Genomic DNA, 11,358 nt, shown 5'->3' with positions numbered 1-11,358 from the left:
AGTTAGTCATTTTGCCGCTATTCTTAACTTTATGCTATTTCTGATCTCTACATGTTTTATTGTTTGGTTTTGTGAACTAGATTTCTACATATTAGAAATACCCTTGAAATCCTACCGGAAGAAGTTACAGTATAAATTATAAAGACAAATATAAAGAATAAAATTCTCAAGTTCAATCCTCTTACTTTACCAATGTGACCAAAGGCCACACAGGTAGGAGGTGATAAACCTAGCTCAGGAACCTTGAGTCTCTGACTTCCAAACCTGCCTCTTTCATCAAGCACTCATGGAGGAGCCTGACTGTTCTAAGCTTTCCACAGAGATCATTGTTAGATGGCCAGTAAAATACAGACCTCCAGAAGCACGCCAAGTATAACTCAGTCTTTGCTGCCAATTCAAAACTTAACCTGTGAACCTCAGTGATCATCCATTAAATTGTCCACATTCAAGACACAGACATTAAGCTGAACCTATTCTGCACTGTGGTCATATTCTGACATTTTCCAAAAAGTCTTGTCAACCTATCATTTAACTCTTTTACATAAAAGTACAGTACTATTGGGGAAAATCCTTTTAAGTTCATAGCTTAGATAAAAGTATATACTCTAGCCCTGACTGGTTTGGCTTAGCGGATAGAGCATCAGCCTGCGGACTGAAGGGTCCCAGGTTCAATTCCGGTCAAGGGCATGTACCTGGGTTGCTGGCACATCCCCAATAGGGGGCGTGCAAGAGGCAGCTGAATCAATGTTTCTCTCTCATCAATGTTTCTAACTCTGTATCCCTCTCCCTCTCCCTTCCTCAGTGTAAAAAATCAATAAAATATATATTTTTTTAAAAAGTATATACTCTAGCTGCATAGAATTCCAACTAATTTAGCCTTCAGTAGATAGTCTTTGCCCATACTATTTTTAAAATGATTAAAAACCATCTTAATAACCAAATGAACACAGACACTATGGGGGTGAGGGCATGTGCTGGGGGTGGGAGTGGCCAGAGAGAGGTCAATGGGGGGAAAGGGAGACATATGTAATACTATATGTAATACTTTAAACAATAAATTATTGAATTTTTAAAAATCGTCTTCGCTTGGTACATCTGTGACTATTTTGATGTCATGTTGATTTGTTATTATTTATAAGATAATTATCAATTAAAATTTCATTGAACTTTAAATGTGAAAATTAGAAACGCCTGACAAAAGACTAAGTTTACCTATACTATGGCATCTTCTTTTGCCTTAAATTAAGATTATGGATACAGCAGAATTTTCCACAATATTACATCAAGAATAGGAGTCATATTTATGGATCCAAAAGACAGGCTGAGGAAAGTTTTAAGAAACTATTTTAGTTTTTACTGCTTCTGCCCAGTTACTGTTTTCCCATAGGAGCCTCTGCTGTTACTTTTGAGTCATAGCCCTTGCCTTTCTGTTATAGCACTCTCAGTTGATCCCCACTTTCCTCAAGCTACCCATCCCTTATTCTTATCCCCACTAGATTGTAAACACGTGGAAAACAAAGACCAAGACTTACTCTTTTTTTTTTCACTCACAGTTCTCAGTATAGAGTAAAAATAAAAAGCATTTATGGAATTTAATTGGATTTTCTGAATCTTGAACAATTAAAGAAAAATACATACCCCGAGAAAAGGAAATGCTAATAAACTAATATTTATTAAACACTACAATAGACTAAATTCTATGAATGATGGGGAAGAAATGTTACAGATGGTTCCTTCTCTCAAGACACCACAATTACATTGGGAAGAAAGTGCAACATAGAAAGGTATAGGGATATTTTTTTTAACTTATTGGCTATAAGTCCTTACAGTTTTCAGAAGAAAGAGAAATCAGTGAAGTATGTAGAAGAAAGAAAGGGTTTTAAAACAGACATAGAATTTATATGTGGTGAAAGAAAACAAAAAGAACATTCTAGAAACACAAAATTCATGGAAGTAGAACTGAACCACATTACACTTTGTTTCTAGAACAAAGAACAGCACAGTTTAATTAGAAAGAAGGGTACATTGTGAGAAGAATATTGGACAGGTATGTCAAATCATAAGGAATGGACAACCCCAAAAGCTAAGTACAAAACTTGGAATGGCTGAGGTTCGTGAAAGTGTGTCATAAAAAGAAAGCTATAAAACTATCGCTTCAATTTTTCCCAGTACACAGTTCTTAAAAATCTAAGCTTTCCATTTTTATATTTAACTCATTTTGCTTGGAGATGTCAACTGGAAAATAGGGGGTAAAAATCAAGTCTTCCTGTGACATAATAATTTCTTCATTATTTTTCTACTAAAGCTAAACAGATGGAAAAGCAGTCTGAGGCAGGGAGTGTCTTAATTAGCTTCTCAAGGGAGCAAACGTTTCTGTGTGACTCATGTGAGTCACTTAAAATCAAGCCACCCAGAGGATGTCCTGAATTACCCAAGATGCCATCTGAAAATGTAACTGAGGAGTGTTTGTGACAATATTTGCCAGAAGTCAGGCCTCTTCCCAGAAGATTAACCTCTTGTTATTTTATTCTGGTCTCACAGTTCTTTAGTTATCATTAGGAGAATTAATTTTGGAGGTGGAAGAGAACCTTAGAAATCATCTAACTGGGCTCCTCTTCACTGTATAAAGGAAAAGTCTGAGGCTTGGCAGGTGCCTAAGAAAAACAACAGAGCCCATGTTATTACATGAAGCAGAAGACCTCCAGACAAGGCACCTCCCTAACAAGGCACCTGCATGTATCACCTTGGAGAAATAGTTTACCCTCCTGTAGACAGAAAGTAACATCAGCCCTGGATTGCCTATTTGTGGTAATAATTCTACATAGCAATATTTCATGTTCAGAAGAGGAGAAAGAAAAAATGCAATTATCATCTTTATGTAGGAGAAAAACCTATTCTATACAACTCATAAAAGGATAAAACATGGTGGTTAAAGTTGGGAGTAGGGAGCCAGACACATGTATAATGAACCCTCTTGTGAGGTAATGACACCCAGCACCATGCTACCTGCTGTATTAATTAACTATACTTTCTGTTTTTCTATATTCTTGATACTCTCGCATTTGGGGCCTTGATCCCAGGGCTAGCCAATTCCTAGAGATAACAAACACCCCCCCCCCCCCCGTGAGCACACCTTTGATATACAACCAATCAGTCCAGAGTCCATGCTCCCAAACACCTCATTTATCAAACTCTCACACACTCAGCCAATATTCGTCTGCCCTAAAACACCCCAGATAACTAGGGATCACCTCAATAGCCCAGAGCCTGCCAAAATTATTCAAACTATCCAATCCTAAGCTTACTCCCCAATTCCGTCCTGCAAAAAAACAATAAAGGCTCGCCCTAACCGGTTTGGCTCAGTGGATAGAGTGTCGACCTGTGGACTGAAGGGTCCCAGGTTCAATTCCGGTCAAGGGCATGTACCTTGGTTGCAGGCACATCCCCAGTGGAGGGTGTGCAGGAGGCAGCTGATCAATGTTTCTCTCTCATCCATGTTTCTAACTCTCTATCCCTCTCCCTTTCTCTCTGTAAAAAAATCAATAAAATATATTTTTAAAAAAACAAATCAATAAAGGCTCAGAGCCATGCTCTCCCTCTGCCCCTTCTGCCTCCTGACTGATCCTGGCTTCCCCGTGTGGCCCTGCATGGTGTGCTATGCTCCTGTTCCTACAAATCTGTGAATATAAACTTCCTTCATGATGATCATTTCTGGGTCTTCCTTTCTCACCACAATTGCTTAAAACAAATTCAGTCTACAAATTTTAGAATACCCACTATGATGGAGATGCTAGACATGGCCCTTCCCATTGGTAGGTTAAATGATGACAGTGAATTGTTTTAGGGAAACCAGGACAGTATCTGTTAAGCACCATGGAGACTTAGGCACAAAGACACCCCTGCTTTTTAAACTATAAACATTTATTTTTGTGTTTGTGATGTCAAAGAGCTTCACAAAAAGGGTATCTAGTTAATTCAGGATAAATCATGCAAATCCCTGTGGTCCATGAGCTGGCAGTGATAATTAGTACCAGGTGTACTAATTCAGATTAGTGTGGTATGGCTAAGTACAAAATATAAGGAGAGTCATAGGATACACAGGCTACAGAATCAAGCAGGAGCCAGATCACACAGGGCTTCACATGTTCTTAGAGTTAATCCTACAGGTGATGAGGAATCATTGAAGACATTTGTAAAAGAAAGTCTGCTGGAAAGATCATTCTGGTACCAATTGAATGGGCAAATAAGGTTCATGTTAAAAAATTATAATACATGGAAAAGAAAAACTTTAAAAATTCCTAGACATTTCAAGTCCTAGCTGGTTTGACTCAGTAGATTGAGCATTGGCCTGTGGACTGAAGGGTTCTGGGTTCAATTCCAATCCTGGTCAAGGGCACGTACCTCAGTTGCAGGCTTGATCCCTAGCCCTGGTCAGGGTGCATGCAGGAAGCAACCAACTGATGAGGCTCTCTCACATTGATGTTTCTGTCAGTCTCTCCCTCTCTCTCCCACTCTCTCTAAAAATCAATGGGAAAAATATCCTTGGGTAAGGATTAACAGCGACAAGAAAAAAATTCCTAGATATTTCTAAAAAAAATCAGGGCAATTACATAAAGTCTCAGTCATGGGGTTAAGAAAATTTTTATAACCAAGAATGAAAACTCAAAGGCTATAAGGAAAAGATAAACTTATTTGCTACTTAGAAACTTAAAATTTTCAAATGACCAATATGCCATAAACATAGTTAATAGACAAATGACAAATTTAGGAGAGAATTATTCCAACTTAAAAGACAGAGTATGTATAACAAACAAATATCTGAAATACTGACAATGAGGGGATAAAAATATACAAGAGAAAAATGAGTAAAGGAGCTGAAAATAATCAATTTACAGAAGAACTACTCTGAATGGACAAGAATGGACAGGAAAAACATCATAAGTAGTTAGGAAAATGCAAGGTAAAAAAACAATGAAAGAGACCAGCAAATAAAAAAGGGTAATTCTATCTATTGTTGGTGGAAATGCACATATTCATTATTGCTGACAGAAATGAAGTTAATACAGATAGTATGAAGAGTAACAATATTCAAAAAGTAGTCTGAAAACATCTATCATAATTTAAAATGTATATGCACTTTGATCCAGCAATACTTCTACTGAAAATCTAGGCCATTATATTAAAATCAACCACATAACAGAATAAACAGAAAGTTTTTTGCAGCAGTATTTACAGAAGGGGAAAAAATATGGAAACAAATTGAAAATTCATCAATAGAGTGCTTAATAAATTATGGTGTGCCAACAACAAGGAGTATGTCCCACCACCTAAAAGAATGGCTAGAGGTAGTCCAGGTGAGGTATTGTTGACTGAAAGTAATAATCAATAGAAAAATACATATAATTGAGAAGGCAGTTTGGTATATGAGTTAAGAGCATGGACTCAGAAACCAGACTGTTAGGACTCAAATTCTGGTTCTTCCCCGTTTTACTAATTATGCAGTTTAGAGCAAGTTACCCAATCTCTCTTTTTCTCACCTGTAAAATGCCTCAAAAAATTGTGGCAAGAGTGTTTGAACTATGACACATGAAGCACTTGAAACAATGCCTGGCACATAGTAAGTACTCAGTACACATTAGCTGTCATTATAGGAACTCACTTGAAAGTAGTCATCAGAAACCTCATGGATGCAAATGAGTGTAAGGTCCCCCCATCCTCCTCTGTTCTGGTCTTTGTCATCTTCCCCATTACTAGTACACTTACAATTTACTTAATTACTTTATCTCTGTCCCCTTTAGAATTCAAGTTCTATGACAGACAGGGTCTTTGGTCTGTCTTGTTCACTGCTGTACACCCAATGCCTAGAACAGTGTGGGGCAAATAGGAAGCATTCAAAAAATTATTTGTTGAGTGAATGCCTGAGTTCAAATCTGTTAGCCTCCAACATTCATTGAGAGCCTTGCCCAACTCATATCACATGAAGCTTTACTCTACAAATGTGAATTCTTCATTTGATTTAGCTGTTTATCTCATAAGAAAGCCTTTATTTTTGTGTAAGAATGTCATAAAAAAGTAAAGGTGAATTTAGGTGTGTGTGTTTTTCAGGGAGGCCTTTAAAACATCATACTTTTTTGTTCATCAGTTTATGTTGTTCATTATATTCCATAAATGAGTGAGATCATGTGATATTTATCATTCTGTGATAGATCCAGAGACAGAGAAACATCGATCAGACCGTCAAACCTCAGAAGGAAGGTAGGGGAGGGTGGGGGTAAGGGGGAGAGATCAACCAAAGAACTTATATGCTAGCATATAGGCCTAACCAAAGGACACAGACAACAGGAAGGTGAGGGCATGAGTGGGGGGAATAGGGGGTAATGTGGGGAAAGGACACATATGTAATAACTTAATCAATAAAGAATTTTTAAAAAAAAATAAAAACAAAACAAAAAAAGTCATACCTTGTCCTTATAATTCTACTGAAATAATCAGGTGTCTTACTAGAAAGAAAACTCCTAAATAAAATCTTATAAAAGCTGCACTGTTTCATGTTAGAATCCTTCTACAAGCAACTTTATAAGCTTTGGAGGAGCTATAAGCAAAGTTAGTGCCTGGTTCAAAATACACAATTAGTGAGGGGACAGATGTAAGATGCACCATGAATATACATACCAGCCTTTGCAACAGCCGGAGTTGCCTCGGGACCCTGAGTCCAACCTATAAAGAGAAGAGTCATGAAATGTAGTTGTGAGGTCATTCTTAAAGAAGTTAGTTACATGAGGAGGTTAAAATCAATTGAACTTCACAAAAAGGGCTATCTATCCTGAAAAGAGGTTTTGATCTTTAATCAGAAAGCTTCGAGGCCAGAACTCGAATTCATCCCTCCCAGGCCTGGTTGACTGCTGAACCCATGATGGCATATTACCTCATTTTCTGAGTGACCTTAATCCGTTAGAGGAGTATGGATGGAATGACAAGAGCAAAAAGTTCATCTGTGTTGCTTCACTTAATTTGGGCTTGAAAATAAGCTCATTGTTATTGTATCCATTACAGTAAGTAAGTACATTCGGCCTTACTCAAATATTCAACTCAACACTCTAAGAAACTCTGGACTAATTTAAAAATCCTAGCTGGTTGTGGAACTTTACTAGTGGCAAATCACTGTTTAAATAACTGAAGTGTAAACTATTGTTGTTGTGAGTATGAATCGTCCTTTTTTCAAAAATCATACTAATGAACCAGCCACTCTGGACTAATTTAAAAATCCTAGCTGGTTGTGGAACTTTACTCGTGGCAAATCACTGTTTAAATAACTGAAGTGTAAACTATTATTGCTGTGAGTATGAATCGTCCTTTCTGGAGGAAGTTGCCAATGTAGATCAAAACTTGAAAAATATGCCTGTCTTATGTGTATTTTTTTTAACAGCTTTATGAGGTATAATTTAAAGTACACAATTCAATGTTGTTAGTATATTTGTAGAGTTGGACAATGATCAATTTAGACGATTTTTGTTATCCCAAAAGAAACCCTGTAACCCTCAGCTGTCAACTCCCAGCCCCTGCACTTCTGCCTGGTCCTAGGCAACCACCAATCGACTTTGTCCCTGTGGATGGGCTCTTCTGCACATTTCATATAAGTGGAATCATACACTAGGCGGTCTGTTATGACTAGCTTTTTTCATTTAGCATAATCTTTTCAAGACTGTTCCATGTTGTAGCATGTATTAGTGCTTCATTCTTCTCTGTCTGAATATATCCAGGCTATGAATATGCCACATTTTGTTTATCCACTTATCAGCTGATAGACTTTAGATTATTTCCACTTTGGGGCTATTTTATGGAACTTGCATGAAAATTCACATGCAAATTTTGACGTTGGATATGTTTTTATTTCCCTAAGATAGTTACCTGGGAATGGAATTCTTGGGTAGTGTAGTAAATTTAACTTTTAAGAAATTGCCAAACTGTTTTCGCAGTGGCTGTAACATTTTACATTCCCACCATACGAATGTACAAGAAAGTTCTTTGGAACTTTTCAAACAATTGTTAATAATTAGAAATAGCCTAAACTACCCTTAGAAAGTGGTTTGGTTAAATATTTTGTGATACACAGATTAGTTAGAATACAGCTATTAAAAATAATGATGGGGATCTATATTTATTGACATCAATAAATATTCCTTTTACTGGACTTCAGTGCTGTTCAACAAATATTTCTCTAGCTCTCTGCCAGATGTACTGCATTTCCTGGTCCCCTTGTGGCACGGCAGGGTCATGTGAGTGGTTCTGGCCAATAAAGTATGAATATAAGCAACACTTGTCACTTCTGGGCCAAGTGTTCAACTCCAGATGTATGATACTGCAGAAATGTCTTTTCTTTGTGGCACAGTAATTAGCAGCATTTGAGATGGTAGCTGCTGGTCAAGTCCAAGTTTCTGAGTGAGCACAACGTGTATATCTCCTCCCCTGCCAACCCAAGTTGGACAAGTTGTATAAGCGAGAAATAAACATTTGAGACATTGAGATTTGGGTGTTGTTACCACAAGTATAGCCTAGCCGATCCTGATGGATATATTAATGATACATGTTTATGTGATTAAATTAAGTGACAAAACACAGTATCTAACATGACCTCATTGTTGTAAGTATAAGTGTTTGTATGTGTAGAATGTGAACCAAAATGCTAATGGTGTTACCTTTGGGTGGTTGAGTTCCTTTCCCTTAAACTTTTCTGTGTTACTTCAGTTTTTGACAAAGTAGCCATTATTACTTCCAATAAAAGAAATCACAAAAAGATATTTCCATTTGTAAACTAAAAGTTTAACAGAAACTGTTTTAATCCCCATCCTCTCCCTGATCCCCCTCCTCTAAAAAATACTATTGTAAATTACCATTATAATTGGAATTCAAAGAAATAATATAGGACTTAGATTGACATCTGCCCTGACTCCAAATGAGAACCCAACACTTACTAGGAGGATACTGGTTTCTATTTTGGAGATGAGGTGGGCTATGTGAGACTGTTTAAGGCAAGCCACAAAGAACATCCTGGGCAAGGTCTTTTTCAGTTCTGCAGATTCATCTCCGGCCTTCCCATCCTAAAATTGTGGAATTGTCTGGGGACCACTTAACAGAACTATGATCCGAAGGAAAGCCCGGCCTCCCTCAGGTATTATGTTCTCTGATTGATCTAAAGTATTTTCTTTGAAGTTCCCTCCTTTGTAAAATAAGTTTTTTAAGAAAATAAACAAGCTTTAAGGAGAACAAGAGAAGTTGGTTTTTCATTTTTGAGATAACTATCTGACGTCTCAGGGGGTCATTATGGCTTCACTTCAGTCCAAGTTTAAACTCAGATTGAACCAGAATCAAAGCTTCCCGGCATACGCAGTTTCCTGGTGCCAGCCAGGACTGAAGTGGAAATAACACCAACGTAGTCATCATTGTTTTCAGTTAAGCAGGAGATCCCTTTTATTGCATTAGAAGAATCTTGGAGTGGGGCTTAAGGACAGATAAGTGACTCCAGCTTAATGTCAAGGACTGCTATGCATAGTAATCCTAGAGCTTCCACCAACCTGCCTGAGACCCCAAGTCATAGACTTAAGAGTTGGCCCAAATAACATTTTTTGGTCTTCCTAAGCTGAACTTATCTGTCCAGCATTAGAACAGAAGATGTCCAGGCCACAACGTTTATTAAGAAATATAAGCTGTGCCCAGCCAGTGTGGTTCAGTTGGTTTTGCATTGTCCCTTGCACCAAGAGGTTGCCCATTCGATTCCTGGTCAGGCCACATGCTTGGGTTGCAGGCTTGATCCCCAGTAGGGGGTGTGCAGGAGGCAGCCGATCGAGCGTGGATATTTCTATCATTCTTTCCCTCTCCCTTCCTCTCTTTAAAAAAAAAAAAAGGAAATGAAAAGAGAATGTACTATGTTCTTGAGTGACCATGAGAGACTTTGTGATGAAGGTGTGGCTACAACTAGTTGTGTAGGATGTCTGTTGATGTGGGATGAAAGGGAAGGAAGAATTTAAGAGAATCAGGTTCAATACAGGAACTATGTGAAAAATGGTCAGTTTCAAAGATCTGCCACTGCCTCTTCAACTCATAGGAACCAAGTAACATTCACTACCAGGAGGTAGAAGGGGGGCTGAAGATTTCCTTTACACAAGGAATGTAAATATAGAGTTTACAATCTCCCCCATCTAGCCCATCATTAGTTAGGCCAACTATAGGTCAAAAATAGCAGGCACTGCTTAAATGTTTATAAGTTGGTTAACAGAGATTTATTTTTTCCCCAGGATCCATCACAGTGTTGGATCACGAATGGAAGAGGAGAGAAATATCCTGAAAAGTCCATAAATGGGAAAGAGCAGGGGAAGAGAGGAGAGCAGTGAGACCTAATTCTACCCGTGGTGAAAGAGACTCTGAAAACACAGAGCATGTACATTGCCTTTCAGTGTGGATGCTCTAAAGACCCGGATTGACGGAGACATCAAGGCAGGATTCTCGCCCTCTACCTTCGTGTCACTGGGTCTGCGACACTAGGTACCATACAGAGCCAAGAGACGCTGCACTTGGCTCAGCCACACACCATCAAGTGACTGGTCATGCGTTCCTAGAAGATTCTGTACTAAGAATTCATCTACCAGTCGGCCCCAACTTCTGAGGGCATTCAAAAGTCCTGAAACCAAGACCCAGGAACCCAGGAGTTGGTTGCCTCAGAGATGTGTTACAGGATCTGTCACAAAACCAAAGGCTTCAGGTTGGAAAGGCACTGGAGGTGCCATCTACCACCTGGGCTGAGGACAGTTAGCCTGAGAAGACTCCCAGGTGGGTAATTCTGTATCACTTACACAAAAGTTTTCTTCCTTTGGAGTAATGTTGCTGCAGGTTGTTTAGCTATCAAGCATTTGCAATTTGGGGTGCCTAAAATCTCAGTAATGGAAGAACAAACTTCATTTGGGGGCTAAAATTCCAACAATTTCTAGGCAACTTTTTAAAAAAATCAATTAGCCTTAGGCAAGTTGCTGTTTTGTTTTGTTTTTTGACTGTGAAAAACAAGGGACATGGACCTTGCTTGTAGGAAAATGAGAAGGTTCAGGACCCCCTGTCCTTCCTCAGAGAGCTCGGGTCTCCATCCCTTGGTCCCATCTTTTTAAATAGACCCTGCTGTTCCTTAGATACAAAAGTTTGCTGGACGCGGCTTGCGTGGCTCAGTAGTTGAGCGTCAACCTATGAACCAGGAGGTCATGGTTCAATTCCCGGTCAGGGCACATGCCTGAGTTGCAGGCTCAATCCCAGGAGGCAGCCGATAAATGATTCTCTCTCATCATTGATGTTTCCATCTCTCTCTCCCTCTCCCTT

The 11,358-nt window shown here is 38.7% G+C and overlaps 1 protein-coding gene across 1 annotated transcript in view; it reads right to left on the bottom strand.

The window, feature by feature from the left end:
* ITIH5 (inter-alpha-trypsin inhibitor heavy chain family member 5) overlaps positions 1-11,358 on the bottom strand; it is an 82,914-nt gene that overhangs the window by 67,170 nt on the left and 4,386 nt on the right. Inside the window, exon 2 of the mRNA XM_006088407.3 lies at positions 6,673-6,717. Coding sequence (XP_006088469.1) covers positions 6,673-6,717 — 45 coding nt within the window. The remainder of the gene's footprint in view (positions 1-6,672; positions 6,718-11,358) is intronic.

Source organism: Myotis lucifugus, unplaced genomic scaffold (assembly GCF_000147115.1).
Source record: "Myotis lucifugus unplaced genomic scaffold, Myoluc2.0 scaffold_47, whole genome shotgun sequence".
Lineage (NCBI taxonomy): Eukaryota > Metazoa > Chordata > Mammalia > Chiroptera > Vespertilionidae > Myotis > Myotis lucifugus.
This window is presented reverse-complemented; position numbering and strand designations above follow the sequence as displayed.